This window comes from Mercenaria mercenaria, chromosome 19, assembly GCF_021730395.1.
Source record: "Mercenaria mercenaria strain notata chromosome 19, MADL_Memer_1, whole genome shotgun sequence".
NCBI classification, from domain to species: Eukaryota; Metazoa; Mollusca; class Bivalvia; order Venerida; family Veneridae; genus Mercenaria; species Mercenaria mercenaria.
In genome coordinates this window covers 45,073,509-45,097,326 of record NC_069379.1, presented here as the reverse complement: position 1 = coordinate 45,097,326, position 23,818 = coordinate 45,073,509, and the positions used below count along the sequence as shown (strand labels likewise).

At 37.3% G+C, this 23,818-nt stretch overlaps 1 protein-coding gene across 1 annotated transcript; it reads left to right on the top strand.

Moving 5' to 3' along the window:
• The first annotated feature begins 1,074 nt into the window (after window positions 1-1,074).
• LOC123542141 (DNA-binding protein Ikaros-like) lies at window positions 1,075-22,276 on the top strand. Its single transcript, XM_053532194.1, has 5 exons — window positions 1,075-1,168; window positions 8,755-8,884; window positions 9,860-9,972; window positions 12,147-12,258; window positions 19,871-22,276. The coding sequence occupies exons 2-5, from the start codon at window positions 8,821-8,823 to the stop codon at window positions 21,742-21,744; spliced, it is 2,163 nt and encodes a 720-aa protein (XP_053388169.1). The 5' UTR covers window positions 1,075-1,168; window positions 8,755-8,820; the 3' UTR covers window positions 21,745-22,276.
• The last annotated feature ends 1,542 nt before the right edge of the window (window positions 22,277-23,818 follow it).

Below are 23,818 nucleotides of genomic sequence, written 5' to 3'. Positions count from 1 at the left end.
CCCATGGGCATTTGGATATGTTCCGTCGGAGAATACCGAGTGTGTTGTTGGCCTTCTTGGTCTTGTCGTCGACGTGTGTGTTCCAGGTCAGGTTGTTGGTGATTATGACTCCAAGGTATTTGCCGGATGTCACTTCAGCTAGGTCATGGCCATGGATGGAGTATTTGGCTCTGACTGGGTTACGTTTCCTAGTAATCCTGACAACTTCACACTTGGAGGGGTTGAATGACATTTGCCAGTCCTTCTCCCACTGTTGCAGACGTTCAAGGTCATCCTGTAGTGCAGAAGCATCCTGCTCTGTGCGGATTTTCTTGTATAAGTGACTGTCGTCTGCAAAAAGGCGGGACGTTGACGAAACTTTCTGTGGTAAGTCGTTTGTGTATAGAAGGAATAGCAAAGGACCAAGGACAGTACCTTGTGGGACTCCGGAAGTCACAGGTGCGGAAGATGATGAATGTCCCTCGACAATGACCTTTTGACTGCGGTTGTCCCTCGACAATGACCTTTTGACTGCGGTTGGAGAGAAAACTCTGAATCCACTTGTAGGTGTTCCCGTTTATACCGTAGTGGTCGAGTTTCAATAGGAGTCGCTTGTGGGGTACCTTGTCGAAGGCCTTGGAGAAGTCCAAGAGGATCGCATCTATTTGTTCTCCTTCATCAAGTCCAGCGGCGAGGTCCTGGTTTGTTAAGATAAGCTGGCTATCACATGACCTTTTCTTCCGGAAACCATGTTGGCTGTCAGACAGGATGTTGTGTGTTTCAAGGTGCTGCAAGACTTGGCTGTGGATGATGTGCTCCATCACTTTGCAGCATACTGAAGTGAGAGATATGGGCATGTAGTTGGCAGGGGAGCTCTTGTCGCCTTTCTTAAAGATGGGTGTGACGAGAGCTTGTTTCCAGTCGTCTGGGACTGTACCTTGTTGCAAGGAGGCAGTGAACTGCTGAAATGAATGAATTTGATAAGTACTGATCAAAAGGATTGCTTGTCGCTCATCAGTGTCTTGCAAATAGCGGTACAGTGTAATAAATCGTACAGGCAAATTTTAGCATCAACACCGGTTATAATTACAGGAAGTAAAGCGCCATCTATCGGCAATTTGGGGAATTACGTGAAAAGCACAAAGAAACAAGTTGGCCGCAAGATAAAGCCATATTTTACTGTCTGACGGTAAATACAAGGCATTTAAATGGTGCACCAGTTAATGTATCATTTAATAAACAAATCTACATATCAAGATTTATTTTCTTCATCTTCAATTAAGAAGAAACACAGTCCCGAGCAGAGACCGGGTTGTTGCGGTTTTTGTTGCTAACTGTCAATTACTGACCCTACGTCTTGTTTATTGCATTTTAAACTATTCTAAGATTAACATGCTTATCCTTTTTGACAAGAATGTAATCTGTTGCTTGTCTGTGTTCTTGTCCTCAGATTTGATTTTATTTGAGATCTTCCATGAAATTTACTGTGAAGGAAGTAGGCTAGTCAGGGCCTGTTTTACAAAACTTTAGTATGAAGTTCGTACGATTTTGGGATCGAAAAACGTACGAAAGTTTTATTAATTTTGTATGCCTGTTTCACAAAACTTTCTTACAAAGTCTTTGCAAATATTATTTCGTACAAACTTTTCTTACAGAAAGCCCATTTTTCCCAATGTAGAAAATGATTTACTGTGTAATAGAGAGATCTGTAATAAAGGCCATAGTAACCATATAGCAACAGACATACTTTACAACAGATGTAAAATAAATGAAAGAAACTGAAAGACCGAGTAATGTGTATAAATATAATCGAAGTTCCCATTTCACAAAAAATAATTACGCAGTGGTCGAGAGGGCTGAAGACGCTTTCCTACTGAAATGAAGGCCCCTGGTTTGAATCCTGGTGACTCCCATTACGGTGTGTCCTTGGGCAAAGCACTTTATCACGATTGCCTCAGTCCACCCAGCTGTAAATGGAAAATTGCTGGGGGTAAGGTATAATTGGTTTTAACTGTTCTTAAAATAGGGTCGCTCAAAAGCTCTACAGAGCTTATGTTAATTGTTTCACGAAGCGACGGTAAATAAAATTTACCTGCTCCAAATTGTTTAACTTAAAACAAACAAGGAGCTGCGTTCAGTAAACCCTTGATGCCCCCGGTGGCATCCTTGTCGATACAAAGCAACCTAAGTCCAAAGTCAAACTGAGGTCAGGTGATGTCTGAAGATGAGGAATGGTCACAGGTTACATTTGCATTAGTATCAAGTCATTCTAGTTAGGTATTGATGCTAGACGAAACAGTCCCATTTGGTTAACCTCGTATGGACGGACGAACTGACGGACAGACAGGACAGTCACTATATGCCTCCCGCATCAGTAGATGCAGGGACCATAAAAAGGAAGAGAATCCCGCACACAAGTGGCGATAGTACCTCGTAGGCTTTTTTTCGAAATGAGACCAGCTAAATAAAAATAATATCTGTTCTCTTTTTAAAAGAAGAAAAACTAGAAATAAAACAGCCCGAAATACTAGGGCTGGGTACCGCCTTGAAAAAAATACCGCGGTGTACCACGTTTTTTTCCTAATTACCGCGGTATATCAGACCTGGGGTCAATTACTTGAAAATGTAATTAATCAAATTACAATTACATTGAGAAATGTCCAATTAAATTACAATTACCATTACATGAAAGTTAGCAATATAATTAATTAAATTACAATTACATTGGAAATTGTAATTAATTACATTCAATTACAATACCAAATGTGGTGCTTCTTACAAGAACACTGTAGCAAAGTTCTTTACTTTGTACTACACAAACATGATAATCCACATGTAAACTGATTTCAGTTATTTCAAAATTGAATTTAAGCTCAAAGTAAAATCTGTGTTTGCGGGAGAACATTACTCTGTCTTTAATATTATTGCAAAAGGAGCAAAAAGTCAGCCCTAATTAATAGTTAATACATCGTCTAGCAGAATTCGGTTAGAGAAGATGCATGTAAAGTCAGGTATTTCTCTGAGGTCTGAATTTCTCTGAAGTTTATAGGATCATGGTTCTGCAATATATGTTTCAAATTTAACTAGTCTAGTTCAGTATTTAATCATTTAGATTTTAAACATATATTTTAAGTTTTTATCCTTGACACTACAAGTTATCCAAAGGACCACATTGAAAATAAGTTGTAAAACATTCATGAGTCATCCTAGAATAACTATGTCACTAAAACTGTAGAATACTCATAATGTCTACAATAATAATTAATTTTTTTATCTTGTTAGAACTGTGAAATGCTATGTTGTTTATATCATTTAATACAACAAATTTTATCACAGATAAAAAATGATTAAACTAATTGCTAAGCATATCAATTTTTGCTCCGATAAAAATCTAAATAATAATTATGCAAAAAACAATTTCAAATCATTATTTGATCATTTTCTCCAAAAACATAATCAAACATCATCAAAGATTACCAGTTGGTTCTAATGAAACAAATATCAGAACAAAGGAGGTATGTCCAATGGGTTAACACCTAACATAATATTCTATTGTTATTTTTCACAGCTATGAAATGCATATTAGCATGTTAAAGTGAAGTGTCACTGGTAATAAACATAAAATAATAATCCAGTTTGTTGAACAAATTATATATACTATTTGTTCAACAAACTGGATTAGCATGTGCCATGTAATTGGAAAGTAATTGACATGTAATTGTCAATTACACCCTAGAACTGTTCTGTAATTAATTAAATTACAATTACATGTAATTGATAATTGACCCAATTACAAATTACATTGAATTACTTGGGAAATGTAATTTAATTGCAATTAATTACAATTACATTTTTAATTACCCCAGGTCTGCGGTATATACCACGGTATATCACCATATTTATCGTAAGACTTACAGCTATGATAGTGGTCATAAAAATATTGAAAAACTCTCAGAAATACTAAATTTATTATGAGCAACAACGAAGACTAGTTACTTGACTAGAATTAAAGAAAAAATACACTGGAATATTAGCTTGACAAATGACTAGTTAGAATAATGACCCTTAGTATTTTTTATCAGCGTGTATTTGTCGGAAGACGCCATATTGTCTCTAGGGAAGCACTGGGTCACATGTATATAGGTTGCGCTTGTTTGAATTTCGATTCGTGCACCCGTTTGATAAACCAGTAACGTTTACAAATAGTATGAAGGCTTCATCAAATCTTTTTCAAACAAAAAATAATAAATTTCGACTCGACATTTTCCATACTATTTATTTCTTTTTTAATACATGCAAATACAAACCGGGATATTTTAAAATTTAAACTATCATCATTTAAACAAGAAGTTGGGACTCGCCGAATTTACCGGACTCAAAGTGAAAACAAATGCGCCCATGACGTCATCCATCTATACGGAATAATCTGGAGGTTTTCGAAGGTTTTGATTGGAGATCACGCGGTCGATCATGTACATGTTCAATATTGCACCATTGGGTGGTTATTTTTGGAAACTTATAACAGTAGCATTGGAATTGCAGAGATATAAATTGGAAAATCATGCTTGGTGTCAATTGCTGTTATGGAAGGCTACATAGACAATGTAAATTAAAAATAAACAGAAGTAGGGATAATGTTGATAAAATACCGGTATTCCCCGATGGTACCGCGGTATCGTACCACGGGAAGATGGTACCACGGTTACCGGTATACCGGTAATACAGCGCACCTCTACGAAATACCGAGCCTTAGGCTACCACAGCTCCATATGTATTAAAACTGTAGCTAATTATATTAACAACATTTGAAATGAAGAAGTTTTATCAACTTTAATGAAAAAATATATTTATTGATGCTTGGAAGTGGATGAGACTCCAGTATACAATATATATCTATAGTTAGCTGACTTTTGGACATGGCTGTATTGGATATGTGCATAAGGGGTTATTCACAATTTATTGTTTAAATTAGCAACTTCGTATGAGGTTCGCAGATTTGCGAATTATTGTGAAACAGCTTTTTAATCATACGAAATGCGTACAGAGTTGGTACGGAGTTTTGTGAAACAGGTCTTTACACCCTCGGGCCATTATACCCAGGGTCTATACTCTTCCCAAAAGGGATGAGTAAAGTCTCAGGGTGTAATATCCTGGAGGTGTAATGTCTTGATACCATAGTAACTGGACCCTAAGATCTCGGCGATATATGACCATTTTGTGTCGATTCGCCGTAAAACCCAACTCACTGGACCCTAAGATGGGCCATTATACAGGAGTTGTAAGTTTTTAGGGGCAAGTGACTGTGGATTTTACTGGCTACAAGTCTTGCAGTGGGAGTGGTGGGAATTTTTTTATGCCTAGCTGTTTTCTTGGTGTCAGATACTAGTATATGATGACTACATCTTGATGTTGCGTGTATGTAGGTGTCGAACAGTTGTTAATTTGTTAAATTCAAAATGTTTACATGTACATTAGCCAGGGATCACTTTTGGCAGATACCTTTATGAGATTAATTCCCATTTGCCTTGAATCAATGCGATTTTGACAAAATGAATGGGATTTTTAGCTCACCTCATGGCTCAAGCTTTTTGACTGCTCAGTGTGCGTCGTGTGTTGTCAAAATTTTCTAAAAGAATCTTCTTGAAAACCACTGGGCAGAATTACACCAAACTTAACAGGAACGATCCTTGGGTGGTCCCCTTTCAAAATTGTTGAAAGAAATTAATTCCATGCAGAATTCTGGTTGCCATGGCAACCGAAAGGAAAAACTTAAATAATCTTCTCGTTCAAAACCGCAAGACATAGAGCCTTAATATTTGGCATGTGACATCATCTTATGGTGCTTTATCAAGATTGTTCAAATTGTGCCCCTGGGGTGAAAAGAGGCCCCGCCCCGGGGTCACATGTTTTACATTGACTTATATTGGAAAAAACTTTAAAAATCTTCTTGTTAAAACCACAAGACCTACAACTTTGATATTTGGTATATAGCATTGCCTTGTGGTCCTCTACCAAAAGTTTTCAAATTATTACCCTGTGGTGAAAAGAGGCCCTGCCCCGGGGTCCCAAGTTTAACATAGACTTCTATGGGAAAAAAAATCTTTTTGTCTGAAAGTTCAAGGCCTAGGCCTTTGATATTTGGTATATATCATTGCCTAGTGGACCTTTTACAGGATTGTTCAAATTATGCCCCTGGGGTTATAAGAGGCCCCGCCATGGTGGTCACTTGTTATTAAACAGTCTAGGAAATATGATCTGATAATTTTTGAAGTATCAGAGCTCCAGATAAGCTGCGTATTTACACAATTAAAATTGCAGAAACCCCAATTGAAAACATACAGTGTGTGTACTGAAACGCAAGTAAAATTCCTAATACCCAATTCATAAAGAATTGCTTGCGTATCGCATTTTCCTTATTACTAGAACGGTACGAGACTTTAACGCTAGATTTGACTGACTGGTTATACGTTACCGCAGAACATGTTGCAGTTTATTGAAAAAATCACAGGACCATTCAGTCGGCAGATCGGTGTTATTTGGATGCTTTGTAAACAATTTTACGCCGATAAAATGTAAAAGATGTGAAGAAAAAACATTGTTGCAGCACAAACAAACTAATTAGTGGGATATTTTGCTGTTCAACAATGACAGTAAATCTGTTTGTGACGATGTAGTGTCACCAATACTGGATGACATCTTTTGGGAGAATGCATATTGTGGTGACCACATCGTTCGGGATATTGTGGATGAACTGATCTCCGGCTTCATTAAAAGTGAAAAAGAAAACAACAGTATGGAACATTCATTACAATTTTAAATACATTTTTGTATTAAACATTGAAGGGCACCATTAAAGTACTTAGGTACTTAGTCAATCCTGTTCAATGATATATACCATGTATACTGTAAGAAAAAAATACTCAATTCTTAGTGCGAGATTGGTAAAATACCCAATTGGTTTTAGCAAATACCCAATTACTTCAGAAAAGGCTGGGTAATGATATTATTTTTACCCAATTCAAATTTCCAATACCCAATTCAGACAAAAAGTGATGGGTAAATACCCATTTTCACCAAAAGCTTATCTGGAGCTCTGAGTATTTTTTCCTATATAACTCATATTATATTTACCTGATGTACCCAAGTGATTACATGTCACCTTACTGTGACCTTGACCTACTGACCTACTTTCTTGTTTTTTGAGATACAGCCTTGAAATTTGGATGACATGTACAGTTTTGCATACCGATCTTAAAACTGACTTTCAGTTACCATGAATGTTACCTACTGACCTACTTTCTAATATTTTAGCATCAGTTTGCCATTTGAAACATGAGGCTCATATTACTCAGGTGAGCGATTTAGTTTTCTTTTTATAATGAGATGCAGACCACCTTTATTACACTGAAAAGAAAACATCTGTTTTGAAGACCATTTTATCTTTGTAACTCAAAATTCTGTGCCTGAATAGGTTGATGAAAGTTGTAGCCGAGTTCAGTGAGGTGTTAACTTTTAGCTTTTAGATCAAAACTGTCCTGTCCAGTTGGAAATTATGTTTTATTTTAATCTTTCTAGATCTGATACACTTCCATTAGACCAGAACAGCTTTGAAGTCAAACTCATAATGACCCTACCCTCGCCGTCAACTGCAAGCATTTCATTTGAATTTTGGGCGTTCAGCGTTTTTAACTCACCTTAGCAAATTGCTCAGGGTGAGCTATTGTGATTGCTCACCGTCTGTTGTCCGTACGGCCGTCCACACTTCCATTTAAACAACATCTCCTCTGAAAGCATTTGGTGGAAGTTGATAAACATTAGCAGGGATCACTTTTGGCAGATACCTTTATGAGATTAATTCCCATTTGCCTTGAATCAATGAGATTTTGACAAAATGAATGGGATTTTTAGCTCACCTGAGCCAAAGGCTCATGGTGAGCTTTTGTGACCGCTCAGTGTCCGTCGTGCGTCGTGTGTCGTCAACATTTTCAAAAAAATCTTCTTCTTGAAAACCACTGGGCAGAATTACACCAAACTTGGGCATTGCCTTGTGGTCCTCTACCAAGAAAGTTTCAAATTATTACCCTGGGGTGAAAAGAGGCCCCGTACCGGGGATCCCATGTTTTACATAGACTTTTATAGGAAAAAAACTTAAAAATCTTCTTGCCTGAAACTACAAGGCCTAGGCTTTTGATCTTTGGTATGTTGCATTGCCTAGTGGTCCTCTACCAAAATTGTTCAAATTATATCCCTGGGGTGAAAAGAGGCACTGCCCTGGGGGTCCCAAGTTTTACAAAGTCTTATATAGGAAAAATCTTTAAAAATCTTCTTGTTTGAAAGTTCAAGACCTAGGCCTTTGATATTTGGTATGTAGCATTGCCTAGTGGTTCTTTTACAAGATTCCTGGGGTGAAAAGCGGCCCCGCTCTGGGGGTCACTTGTTATTTAAGTTATAGGAAAAAAATACTTCAAAAATTACCAGATCATATTTCCTAGACTGTTTAATTATATTTACTTGATGTACCTAAGTGATTACAGATCACCTTACTGTGACCTTGACCTACTGACCTCCTTTTTTGTTTTTTAAGATACATCCTTGAAATTTGGATAACATGTACAGTTTTGCACACCAATCTTAAAACTGACTTTCAGTAACCATGAATTTGGCCTACTGACCTACTTTCATTATATTTTAGCATCAGTTTGCCATTTGAAACGTGACTCATATTACTCAGGTGAGCGTTCAGGGTCACCATGACCCTCTTGTTTTTATTTTCAGCTATTGTGATATGCAGCACAGACAAGACAGTGTAAATGGGCGGAGCAATTTCCTTGTGTACACGCGATGAATGATGCTGATGTTATGTCAAGTGCATATGCGGCCTATGCACAGAATTTGTCTAGTCTAGGTGAGTTGTCTGCCCCTTACTGTATACTGTAAATTCATATGTTTATGTGAGGCTAGAATATTTTAAAAGCTTTTTGAGACTTAATTATATAAAAGCTATCGATATTTAATCTCTGGTATGAAATAATCAGGTTAAAAGTATATTAAGGGCCCCCGTGGCCGAGTGGTTAAGTTCGCTGACTTTAAATCACTTGCCCCTCATCGATGTGGGTTCGAGCCTCACTCGGGGCGTTGAATTATTCATGTGAGGAAGCTACCCAGCTGGCTTACGAAAGGTCGATGGTTCTACCCAGGTGCCTGCTCATGATGAAATAATGTACAGAGGGGCACCTGGGGTCTTCCTCCACCATCAAAACTGGAAAGTTGGCATATGACCTATAATGGTGTAGGTGCGACATTAAACCCAACAAAATTAAATGAAATTATATGTTTACTTTCAGGTATCCATGACAACCTGAGTAAGTTTTATGTTTACTTTCTGGTAACCGTGACAGCCCGAATAAGTTTTATGTTTACTTTCAGGTATCCATGACAACCCGAGTAAGTTTTATGTTTACTTTCAGGTATCCATGACAGCCTGACAAAGTTTTATGTTTACTTTCAGGTATCCATGATGAAGAACAGAATAAGTTTTATGTTTACTTTCAGGTATCCGTGACAACCCGAGTAAGTTTCATGTTTACTTTCAGGTATCCATGACAACCTGACAAAGTTTTATGTTTACTTTCAGGTATCCGTGATGAACAGAGTAAGTTTTATGTTTACTTTCAGGTATCCATGACAACCCGAGTAAGTTTCATGTTTACTTTCAGGTATCCATGACAACCTGACAAAGTTTTATGTTTACTTTCAGGTATCCGTGAAGAACAGAGTAAGTTTTATGTTTACTTTCAGGTATCCATGAAGAACAGAGTAAGTTTTATGTTTACTTTCAGGTATCCATGACAACCCGAGTAAGTTTCATGTTTACTTTCAGGTATCCATGACAACCCGGGGCTGATTGAACAGCTTCAGTCATTCCTAAAAACCAATGGTTTACATAGTCCCTCCCCTACTGGGAACAGGAAACTTTCTACAGATAACTTACAGGTAAGGCATGAACCATGGTTTTTAGCTCACCTGTCACCTAGTGACAGGATGAGCTTTTGTGATCGTCCATCTGTTGTCTGTCCACAGTTTCCTTGTGAACACAGTAGAGACCACATTTTATGTTTGATTTTAATTAAACTTGCACACAACTTGTTACGTATGGGCATAATATCTCGGTTCCTTTCAAAAACTGGCCAGATCTCATCATGGGTTCCAGAGTTATGGCCCCTTAAAGGGCCAGAAATGCCATTTTTGGCTTGTGAATACAATACAGACCACATTTTGCAATCAACTTTAATCAAACTTACACACAACTTGTATTGGCATAATATAACTGTTCCTTTGCGAAAACTGGCCAGATGCCATCATGTGTTCCAGAGTTATTGCCCCTTAAAGTGCCAAAATATGCTAATGTTGGGTTGTGAACACGATAGAGACCACATTTTGTAATCAACTTTAATCAAACTAACATGCAACTTGTATTGGCATAATATCTCGGTTCCTTTCGAAAACTGGCGAGATCCCATCATGGGTTCCAGAGTTTACTATTTTTGGCTTGTGAACACAATAGAGACAACATTTTGCAATCAACTTTAATCAAACTTGCACACAACTTGTATTGGCATAATTTCTTGGTTCCTTTCGAAAACTGGCCAGATCAGATCATGGGTTCTAGACTTATGGCCCCTTATAGGTCCAAAATATGCTATTTTGGCTTTTGCAGCCATATAGAGACTTTATTTATGGTTTGGTTTGATACAAACTTGCAAAATGTCTTCAACAACAATAAATCTTGGATTCCATGGTGAATCTGTCAGATCCAATCATAGGTTCTAGAGTTACAGTCCCTGATAGCAATAAGTTGGTAATTTTTACCTTGTGAACACGATAGAAGTGACATTCCGTATTTGATTTAAACCACACTTACACACAGCTTAAGTCACAATAAGATCTTGGTTCCTTTTGAAAACCGGCAAGAACCCATTTCAGGGGCATTTTTTTTTATTTTGGCCTTTTCAGTCGACATAGAGAGGTTTCGTTTATGCTTTGACTTGATACAAACTTGCATAGAATGATGCTCTTGATGATCACTAGGCCTGGATTTGATGTGCATGAAACTTGGTCAGAATGTTTGTCTGCATGAAATATCATATGAGTTTTTATTTGGGTCATGTGGGGTCAAAAACTAGGTCACCAGGTCAAATCAAAGAATAAGCTTGTTTACACCCTAGGGGGCACATTTTTAATTCTATCTTCATAAATATTGGCCAGAATGTTAGGCCTAAAAAAAAATTCTTTGTTTCTGATAACATGCTCAAAAAAATCAGGGTAGGTAGGTTGGAAAAATTTTTTTTTGGATTTTTTTTTTTATTAAGGGAGACTTTTCAAAAATTATTTTTGTGTCAAAAAATGAATACAAATAAGGGGGTAATGCCTTTAGAGCATCAGTAAGTTGATTTCTAACATCACTGGCCATATTTAAAGCATAAAAGTGCAGTTTTGCAACTTTTTGTTAAAAAGTTGAAAAAAATATTCTCCAAGGCCATAAAAACATTTAGGGTCGGGCCAAAAATTAAGGGTAGGTTGGGATACCGGAAACAAAGAATTTTTTTTACGCCTTATCATCAAGTCTTGGACAAGTTCATATCTGGGTCATATGGGGTCAAAAACTAGGTCAAACCAAAGAAAAGATTTTGGTCCAATCTTACTGAAAATTGGTCAGAATATTTGTTTCCATATAATCACTAGGTAAAACATGTTTACACTGTTATGGTGTGTTACACAGGTGAGCGACCTAGGGCCATCTTGGTCCTCTTGTTTATGTTAACTTTGGAATTTTGAAGACTGAAAGGCTTTGTTAATGAAAGTTTGTTATATCTGAAACAAAATAAATATAAAAGGTCAGAAAAAATATAGTGGTATCGGTCAGTGAAAAGTATGGTTTAGTCAGGGAATTTCATTTTCTTAACTAAGTGGCAACCCTGTTGTCAACCTACATTTTGACATTGTGATTGCCTCCTATTACTGTAGGTGACTTAATAAGGGAAAGAATACCCTGCTGTATAGTGATTGGAAATGTTTGTCATGGGTAAGCAGCATTTTCCGCTGTAAATTTCAGGGTATGGACACAGGTTGTATGTTTGGTAAGCAACATTTTCTGCTGTAAATTTCAGGGTATGGACACAAGTGCTGATAGAGACAGTGACGTGAGGCCAGCTTGTCGATTCTGTGGTAAAACTTTCGCCCAGGCCAGTTATATCAAAGCCCACGAGAGGTTACATACAGGTAACGTGTTACTGCTCTCTCTTTTTATACGCCAAACTGCCTCTGTAGCTAGTGGTAGAGCATCTGCATCGAGTGCGGGAGGTTGTGGGTTCGATCCCTGGCCACGTCATACCAAAGAATTAAAAAATGGTACTAGTAGCTTTCTTGGTGGGCGCTCAGCATTAAGAGGATAGTGTTAGGACTCAGACTGGTCAGCCCAGTGTCAGTATAATGTGAACGGGTGGGGTATCATGTCATGTGTCTACTGCATGATATTCCAGTGAGGCAGCACTATAAAGTTGGGCATTGTGCTCACTGCTGCAAGTAGACACCGTCGTTCGTATGACTGAAAAATTGTTGAAAAAGACGTTACACCCAAACACACACAAACACTTTTTATACGCCCGTCTCTGAAAGATGTTAACACCCACGGCGGCGGTCGGTCCTTAGCATAACTTAATAACCATTGAAGATATCGACTTTAAACTTGACTTATGTATAGTGCATTTTGTTCGATGGCTCGAACTACCAATAACTTGCACAAATTTTGCTGGTCCGCTTGAGTTTGAGTGAATGAGGTTCAGCTGTACCAACATTGTACTGCATGTATTTCACACTTCAGTTAAACAAATTATTTTTACAAAGATCATACTGACTTCATAAATGAATATTACAGTAAAGCAAACCATACATATCAATGTTGCATTGATCTAAAACTTCGGCTTTTGAATTTTGAGATTAAAAAAATGGGGATTTATTGATAAATATAGACAACATTAATCCTCGTAAAATGTAATGCCTAAGTGAAATAAGTACCATTTTGCAGTACTTTGAATGATAATAAGAATATTAAGTACAATCATGACAATAGTAAGAATATTAAGTACAATATTTGATACAGATTGGAAAAGTTTTTTTGCGTAAAGATTGATTATTATACCCAAATTCACACTATATAAACAGTATGGTATGTAAGGTTTAAAATAGTACACACCCAATACATGTATAGCAAAGTATGGTACAACTGCTAAAAAAGTGGAAGTTTTTTTTTTGAACAAATAACTGTTGTACATGACATTTGATTGTAAATGGAGCTGTACATTCTACAAAGTTTACACAGTTTATAATGTTTAAGTATAGAGGCTAAATTCATATGCTAACAATTTTCTGAATTTAAAGTTAATGTAAATTATTCAGTGAAATATACGCATCTGGTATCTTTAAAGTTAATTTAAACTATTTAGTGAAACGTGCATTGAATTTTTCAGAATAGATTTACCATAGTTTTACATTTGAATGTAACATTTGTACATTCAAGGCCAAACAAGCATTTTGAAACACTTGTAACTGTCAATACCTGATAACTGTATACTGTTAAACTTATCTATGCTAGGTGATTAAGTGAATTTAATTGTTTCTACCCTGCAGCTGTTACTTCTAATAGATAGAAAATTTACAATACAGTACCAGTTTTCTTAGACCATTGATTTTATACTCTGATGGGGAGATATTTTTTTTTCTAAATTTCACAGCTTTGTGTATGTTTAAGCTGTTACTTGTTCACATCAGTATATAATGGACCGATATTGAATTTCACAATAAACAATTCCTACACACCGTGATACAATTATAGTACTGGTAGAAAGTTCAGTCAAAAAAATGCAAGTTTTTCTGCAGCCTGTTAAGGAATGTTTTTCTTTCTTCATGGAACCCGTGTTTTGAGTTCTTATGCGAAAGAATACATCACGAAGGCCGCAGGCCTGAGTGATATATTGTTTCGCATAAGAACTAAAAACTCGGGTTATTCTACGATAAATCAACCATTGGGAACTTGTTATTTCGATTCTAACACGACGTACTAGTATCAACAGTGTTAGAAAAAATGGTAACTACTTTTTATGACCCTGCTACGCACCTGGATCGAATGATGTCATTGTACGCGAGTGGTTTATTGCAGAATAACCCGAGATAGATTTTGCTCTACATGTATGTAGGTTATTTGCTAGTCGTGTTAGAATCCATATTACACCATCCCCATCCTTTCAAAGTTCTGCTTGTGTTGGTCAGTCAAACAGTCTGTCCATTGGTCAGTAGGCATTCAGTTCCTGATAAAAAAAAGATGAGAAAACACTTTGGCATATACTTGTCAATCTTCATCTATGATAATTGCCTTTGGTCACTGAATTACCAAATTGTTTAAAGGGTTGGAAGGACAAAGGTCAAGGTGACAGTGACATTCAGTCCAGTCAATAACTGTTGAATGGATGTGCACAAAGCAGTCAAAGTGCAGGATTGCTGATGACTTCTGGATGACCTCCATTATTTTTAGGGACAGTAGATCAAAGGTCATGATCACAGTGATCACAGCTGATCAATTACTGGAGAAAAGTTTGACCAAAGTTTATCTGAAACCTGGCTTAAGATGAATTTTACTTCAACTACAGGATGAGAGCTTTTTAGCTCACCTGAGCCAGCTTTTGTGACTGGACAATGGACAATGTCCGTTGTGTGTCCGTCAACATTTTCTAAAAAAATCCTCTTCTTGAAAACCACTGGACAGAATTACACCAAACTTCACAGGAATGATCCTTGGGTGGCCCCCTTTCACAGTTGTTCAAAGAATTGAATTCCATGCAGAACTCTGGTTGCCATGGCAACCGAAAGGAAAAACTTTAAAAATCTTCTTGTCCAAAACCACAGGGCCTAGGGCTTTGATATCTGTTGAGTAGCATCATCTAGTGGTCCTTTACCAAGATTATTCAAATTATCCCCCAGGTTCAAATATGGCCCCGCCCCGGGGTCACATAGTTTATATAGACTTATATAGGGAAAACTTTGAAAACCTTTTTGTATAAAACCACAAGGCCAAGGGCTTTGCTATTTGGTATGTAGCATCATCTAGTGGTCCTCTACCAAAATTGTTCAAATTATCCTCCTAGGGTCAAATTCTGCCCCGCCTCGGGGTCCAAAGTTTTACTTAGATTTATATAGGAAAAAAGTTTAAAAATCTTCTTGTCTGAAACCACAAGACTAAGGCCTTTGATATTTTGTTTGTAGCATTGTCATATGGTCCTCAACCAAAATTGTTCAAATTGTACCCCTGGGGTGAAAAGAGGCCCTGCCTTGGGGGTCCCATGTTTTATATAGACTTATATAGGAAGAAACTTTAAAGATCTTCTTGTCAACAAAAGCCACACAACCTAGGCTTTTGATATTTAGTATGATGCATTGCCTAGTAGTCCTCTACCAAAATTGTTCAAATTATGCCTCTGAGGTTAAAAAAGGCCCCGGGTTCACTTAATTATAATATGAGTTATATAGGAAAAAATACTTAAAAAATTATCTGTTCCTATTTCCAAGACTGTTTAATAATAAGTTCCTGATGACCCTAAGTAATATGATGTCACTTGACTGTGACCTTGACCTGCTGACCTACTTTCTTGTTTTTTAAGATACAGCCTTGAAATTTGGATGACATGTACAGTTTTGCACACCGATTGTAAAACTGAATTTCATGGACCATGAATGTGACCTACTGACTTTCGTAATATTTTAGCATCAGTTTGACATTTGAAACATGTAGTTCATATTACTCAAGTGAGCGATCCAGGGTCATCATGACCCTCTATTTAGAGTATACTCTCAAAAACCTATCAAAATATTTTCAAAAAATTCATAGAAAAAAAAAATCTCAGTCAGTAGACACTTGAAAATATCAAAGCCTTGAGATGTCTGGTGGTTGCGGGTTTTGCTAGAGTTATTTTCATTTTAAATGCCAATCCATAAATATACATGTATAACAAACAAATACTAATGTTCCTTATATCTAAGATAAACTCTGCCTGACCTTACATGAACAGCTGCAAGTCAGTGATGTAACCATGGGCTGGAATACCTAATCATTGACAGATCTTGTATAATCTGAATGGCCAGTGTGAATGAATAGAGGATGAATATGAACTGCTTGTTCATTGATAATTCATCCGCATTGTTCATGAATGGGACTACTTTGTGTAGCACATGAACATCCTTTGGATGTGATTTGGAATCAAATAAAGATGCTACATGATTGTCAGAAATACACTTTAACTTTGGTAGCGGGATAAACCCGCAACCAAAAATCAGAGCATTGATCATGTTTAACAGGTGCCTGTTAATTACTTAGTTATGACATATACTGTGTTTCACTATTCACAGATTCCGTTGCAAATAAAATGCCAAATTCAGGTGCGGCAAATTCAGTTGTCCGTATTGCCCAGGACTGAGGTTGTCCCAAAGTTTGTACGGACAAGTGAAATTTGACCAGAATTTATTATGTAACTATCATACAGACAAGTAAAAAATAGCAAATGACAAAAACGGACAAGCAAGTCAAAATCAGATTTTGCCGCTCCTGTCAAATACTAACCTGTCTGAATATATATTAAGGTTTTCTATCTGAGGTAATGTTATGATTTATTACTTTCACTGTGTCACCCCAAGCATGCATCACCCCCCCCCCCCCCCCCCCCCCCCCCCCCCCCCCCCATTTTGTTTTTTGTTTTTTCATTTTTAATTTTCCATCAATATTTATAATCAACATATGATGTTTTGTACCCTCACCCAGTCACCCCCCCCCCCCCCCCCCCCCCCTACCACCACCACCACCACCAAAAATTAGCATTCATTTTCTGTTAAATTGATTTTGAGTAATGAAATTATTTGCCTCTTATTAACATCCTTAACTTTTTGCTGGATATACTGTTTTGCCGTTCCTCACCACAAACCCTTTCGGCAGGGGATACCAATTCATCGAATTTGCTTGTTCTTTGTAGCTTTCATTTTGTCAAAATTATGCCGCTTTTTAGATTAGAAATTTTTGATAAAGCTTTGCATGTAAGTAAGTTTTTCAAAAACTGCTTGGCTAAATACTTAAAGAATTCATATCATGTCATTAATTCATATCACGGGTATCATGTGATTACCTCACATATTTAAGCCCTCTAGCTTTTTGTTAATAAAATTCCACTTTATGACTTTAGAATGTTAGGTTGAAGTTCTTCACCTCACCTGAGCCAAAGGCTCATGGTGAGCTTCTTTGACCACACAGTGTCAGTTGTTAGTCAGTCATCAGCCGTGGAGCCTTCGTCCGTCAACAATTTCTAAAAAAAATCTTCTTCTTGAAAACAACTGTGCAGAATTACACCAAACTTCACAGAATGATCCTTGGCCCCCTTCCAAAATTGTTCAAAGAATTGAATTCCATGAAGAACTCGAGTTGCCATTGGAACCGAAAGGAAAAACTTTAAAAATCTTCTTGTTCAAAACCACAAGGCATATTTGGCATGTGACATCATCTAATGGTCCTCTATGAAAATTGTTCAAATTGTGCCCCTAGGGTGAAAAGAGGCCCTGCCCTTTGGGTCACAAGTTTTACATCTAAAGACTTGTATAGGAAAAAGCTTTAAAAATCTTCTTGTCGAAAACCACAAGACCTAGGCCTTTGATATTTAGTATGTAGCATTGCCTTATGGTCCTTTACCAGAATTATTCAAGTTATAACCATGGGGTTAAAAGAGGCCCTGCCCCGGGACGTCTCAAGTTTTACGTAGACTTATATAGGAAAAAACTTTAAAAATCTTCTCCCCTGAAACTGGAAGGCCTAGGCTTTTGATATTTGGTATGTTACATTGCCTTTTGGCCCTCTTCCAAAATTGTTCAAATTATGACCCTGGGCTGAATAGAGGCCCTGCCCTGGGGTCCCAAATTTAACATAAAATTATGTAGAGGAAAAAATACAAATCTTCTTGTCTTTAAGTTCAAGGCCTAGAGCTTTGATATATGGTATGTAGCATTGCCTAGTGGATCTCTAACAAGATTGTATAAATTATGCCCCTTGGGAGGAAAGAGGCCCTGCCCGGGGTCACTTGTTATATGAGTTATATAGGAATATATACTTAAACAATTTTAGACTGTTTAATTATAGTTACCTGATGACCCCAATCAGTCAGGGGTCACCTGACTGTGACCTTTACCTACTGACCTACTTTTTTGTTTTTTAAGATACCGTCTTGAAATTTGGATGACATGTACAGTTTTGCACACCAATTTTAAAACTGACTTTCAGTGACCATGAATATGACCTACTGACCGACTTTCTAATATTTTAGCATCAGTGTGCCATTCTAAACTTGTGGCTCGTATTACTCAGGTGAGCGATTCAGGGTCATAATGACCCTCTTGTCTTGTAAATCTACTTGGCTAGTTTCTTTCAAACTCATCACATCATGAGGTGATCTCACAGATCAGGTTTCATAACTCCGGCTTACATTTTTCCAGAATTATGCCCCTTTTTAGCATAGAATATTTATGAAAGATTGCTTCAACGCATGTTTCTTGTTTTACTGAATGCTTTCAAACTCTCTGTAAGTCTTAAGTGTCATGAAATGACCAGGTTCCATAACTCTGGCTTACAGTTTGTGAAATTAAGCCCCTTTTTATACGCCCGTCTCTGAAAGAGCAGTGGTTGGCATCCAAAGGCATGTCTGCTCTCTGTGTCAAACAGTTTGCATCCAATCTTCACAAAACTTGGTGAAAATGTTTGTTGGCATAATATCTTGGCCAAATTTGATAACCAGCAAAATTGCTCCAGGCACTCTTGAGTTATGGCCCTTGAATTACTCAAAATCTGCAAATTTAGCATTGTCTGCACTCTAAGTCGAACAGTTTTCATCCGATTTTCACCAAACTTGGTGACAGTTTTTGTGGGCATAATATCTCAGCCAGGTTTGATTACCAGCAAAATCCCCCCCCCCCCCCCCAGGCACTCTCAAGTAATGGCCCTTGAATTACGCGAAAATCTGCAAATTTAGCGTTGTCCAAAGAGTTTTCATCTGATCTTCATCAGACTTTGTGACAGTCATAATATCTTGACCAAGTTTGATAATCAGCAAAATTGCCCCAGGCTTTCATTGATTATGGCTCTTGAATTATTCGAAAAACTGCAAAATTAGTCTTGTCCGCTCTCTTAATCAAACAATTTTCATCCGATCTTCCACAAACTTGCAGGTAATGTTTGTCGGCATAATATCTCAGCCAAGTTCAATAACCAGCCAAATCGCCCCAGGCCTTCTTGGATTATGGCCCTTGAAATACTAGAAATCTGCGAATCTAGCTTTGTCCACTCTCTAAGTTGAACACTTTTTATCTGATCTTCACCAAACTTGCTGACAATGTTTATGGGCAAAAATCTCATCCTAGTTCGATAACCAGCAAAATCCGCCTCGGGTACTTTTGGATCATTGCCCTTGAATTAGACCAAATTGGATGATGCGCATATTTTGTGACAGTTCAACTTTGGAATCTTGGTAAAGCTTATTTTATGTAAGCCAGTATTATGTGGAAGAGTTTCAGATTGTATACTGTCATTAGATAGCACTTGTTACACTTCATAGGGATGATTTGCCAAAGTCTATAAATGAGTTAGCTGATAGCCAAGGTTACTAATATGAATAAAAAACAAAATATATAGGTAAAAAGAAAGTTTGAAACTTCAGTTTTTCACTCAAGAACTGAATATGTGGCTTTAATGACTTATGAAAACAGCATTAGATAACTTTTAACAAAATATAACACTGCTACATTTTTTTTTCAGGAGAGAAACCCTACGTGTGTTCTGTGTGTAATAAGGCATTCAGTGATGCAAGCAACTGGAAAAAACATGAGCGTATGCACTCAAGACAGGTGCAGACTGCCTTTGAGGACGGTGTAGTTCCGGTTGTAACCAGTGCCCCGCCCACACCCGAACCATTGACCCCGAGCTCTCCAAGCATGACAACAGGTCAGAATAGCAGTGCAATGTCCCACAGCAGTCTTAGTTCACAGATCTCGTCCTTTGCAGCCAGTTTGTCCCAAATGACGGCAACTTCAAGTTCGCCGGCAACCAGTTTTCCGGGATTGTTTCCGGAAGTTTCTCTCCCAGTGCCAGTCACTACTCAGTCTGGGTTGCAATTAGCACCACACTTATCAGCAATAAATTCACAAAATTCCCAGAATTCGGAAGACCCAACTGATTTATCTCCCCCAGCGAAGCGTAATAAGGAGGAGACTAGTAGAGGTAAAGACGACACGCTTAGTTGTAATATTTGTGGGAAGATGTTTTCTACACCAGCAAGTTTGTCAATGCATAAGAAAATTCACTCTGGTGAAAGACCACACATCTGTCTAACTTGCGGAAAGTCGTTCACACAGATTGGTACATTGCGTGCCCATGAGCGCGTACACACTGGTGAGAAGCCATACGAGTGCACAATTTGTGGAAAAACATTTGCACAGTGTGGGAGTTTCAGAATGCATGAACGGCGCCACCATAGGGATATGATGGAAAACTTTCAAAAATGTTTCGTATGCGGAGCAAGCTTCCATTCACTGGAAGAGTTGCAGAAACATATGTTATGCCATCCTGGAGCTTTCAATCTGAATCTGCAAAATTTGCATCCCGGATCCCTTGGTTTTCCTGGCCCATTGCCGCTTGGTTTTGGATTTCCACCAGATCTGGAGGGTAAAGGTGACATGATGAAACCTGAGGTTTCCGAGATGTCCGATATAGAAAAGGCATTTAGTTTATTTGCTGGACAACCAAAGTCTGCACCAGTTACGTCCCTTGCAGAGCACTTCCAGTTGCCTCCCTTTGTTTCAACTGCGCATGCTTTGATCCAGCGTTCCCTGTCACAGGGTAGTGATCCAAATACTGCTGTCTCGATGCTGCTAGCATCCAACGGTGCTGAAAACTTGAACCTACTAGGTCAGCCTTTCAACTCGGCCCAAGGCATGCTGTCTCCGGCCCGTTTGCCAATACTCCGCCCCGAACGAGCCCCGTCCAATTCGAATGACCAACTTAAAATTGAAGAAGTTGAACCAGTCAGTACAACCACCAGAAGCAGAAAATATTCGTCTGACTCGCATACGTCCATGTCAATGAACGACGGTCCTTTATCACAGTCTGACAGTAAAGCTAAAAATAGCGCAGATGAAGATCAAGATGCTGATAATGATAATGATGGGTCCAATAAATTTGACCAATGCCAGAAAACGCCATCGGAAGATTCAAGTTTTGCCGAGTCAAGATCAACAGAAGATTTTCAGTCCGACGACCAACAACACACCGGTGTAATTAGTCGCCGAAACCTTAACAAGCGAATGATATCTTCATCAAATCTCCGGAAACAGCGACGACCAATGAGACGATTGAGCACGAGTGCGATTGTGGACCAAAGCACGTACCAACAACAGTACAATGAAGAAGGGGAAGAACTGTCAGAAGATCAACTCATGGTTTCATTCCTTCTGTCGAAAGGCGAGGTCTACAAGTGCGAACACTGTCATATCATTTTTGAAGACTGTACTTTGTATCTTTTGCATAATGGATTCCATTCGAGTGATACCGATCCATTCAAATGTGTAATATGTAAGAAGTGTTGCGATGGACGAGTTGAGTTCAACTGCCACCTGACCAGCCATATAAAATAAGCTCTGATGCTAAGAATAATTGTTGAAGAAAAAGGACTCGAAGAGAACTACATTTCAGTATACAAGTATAAACAATTTTAACATATAGATTTAAGTGCTTCTATAGTGTACATAAATGAAAGCGCAAAAAAACGAAATGGGAATTTGCAATATTTGGTGAAAGGCGTAAAATGAAGGTAATCAGACAGCTTATGTTGCTTCTAATAAACAGACTATGAAATGCTGATAGAAAAGAATTTGCTTTGAGGGTTATGGATAAATTGCTGATTTTGCGCGCACATAACAAAATTAGATTTTAGTATTTTACATGCCGGGCTTTACTTTTATACGCTGGAATAGATGAAAAAGTCACAAAAGAAAATACCTGCGATGTATTTCACATGTGGAACAGAGGTCTTGCAGCTTATGTCAGTTTGGGAGACCCATTTGATCAGAGTTTTCTCGCAAAAATTGAAAAAAAAAAATTTCGAAGTTCTTTGCATAAAAGTTTAAAGGTAGGCAAAACTGTGTCGTAGTAATAAAACAATAATTACAGAGAAAATAAAGAGAACCTTTCTTAAAAAAGATATTTTATGACAAATATTTCTGGCGTTATCTTAAACCATCACTTTGGATTTTGGAACTTTCTTCGTGGATTTGTATGACAATAAGTTACAGCAGGTAAAAGGGGAAAAATTGATAATTAACAGCTATTCAGATCAAGGGTTTGCAGTGGAAAAGAGGAAATGATGAAGACAAATTAGTGAATCAGTTAATAGAAATATGTGCTTGGAATCAACAACTTTTTAATTGGATGTTAAGTGTGCTTGTCATATGATTAGCAGAATGTACACAGGGAATGTGAAAAAGGGATACATTTCAGTTAACAGTGAAATAAAATCAAATTGTTTGTATGCTAGTCATCAAAGGGATTAGTTTATAGTGTGTACATCAGAACAGTTCTAGCACCTTCAGTTTGAAAAAGTGCCAAAGTTTAAAATAAAATAGACTGGTCCACATTAAGATTATTGAAGAAATGTAAACTTAATTGTGAAAAGAAACCAGTCTTGTGTAAATGAACAAAACTAAACGAAATGCAGTCGAAGAAACCAGTCTGAGGAAATTCCATACAGATGAAATAAAAAAGAAACCAGTCTTTACAAAGAGATATGAGGAAAGAAAATGAAAACCACTCGAAAGAGATAGAGGGAACAAGACAGAAAATGAAAGGAAAGAAATCAAGCCAGTTCTAGATAAGAATGGTAAAGAGGAACAATATGTGTGGGAATTTCTTGGATATTTGTAAAATTGTACATGTGTATTTCAATTACACATTAACATAGTGCTGCTGTTTTTAAGATAATTGTATATTTATTGAAATATCTATTCTTCGTTACATATATTTTATCAGTGACTTTAATGTTGCATCCAATATTGTTGAAAAAGTAGGCAGCATTGGGTTGAAGATTTGGTGCATATCTGAGTTATCTTCCCTGAAAACAAGGGAGGTAATTAAGTCACTGCATTATCTTTCCTGAAAACAAGGGAGGTATAAATAAGTCACTGCATTATCTTCCCAGAAAACAAGGGAGATAACTCAATTTATGCATTTATTCTTCGTGAAACTTCGTTCTGTTATCAATATGTCCATTTTTTTGTGAAAGTTTGTTATTGAAGAGTCAGATCATGTTTTGTTTTATTGATTTATTATGTTACGATAAGTGTTTTCTAAATATTTTATGATGTTCCAAAAAATGCCACAGATCAGCCAATAGAAATGGTTAGGTAAAAAATTTTTTTTTACAAAAAATGTTAAATTGGTTACAGTAATTTGAAAAGTGAGTGGTTTATATTATTCAGTAACACTATTTGAAAAAGAAAGAATTTTTTTCATTGAAAAGTGAGTTATTCACATTGTTCTGGAAAACTGTTTGAAAAAAAAACCCGATTATTTTTTACATTGAAAAGTAAGTCATTTATATTGTTTTGTAACACTGTTTGAAAAAAAGAAGATTTTTCCATTGAAAAGTAAGTCATTTATATTGTTCTGTAGCTGTTTTTGATGTTTTGCCTTCCTATGTGATAGATATTTAGC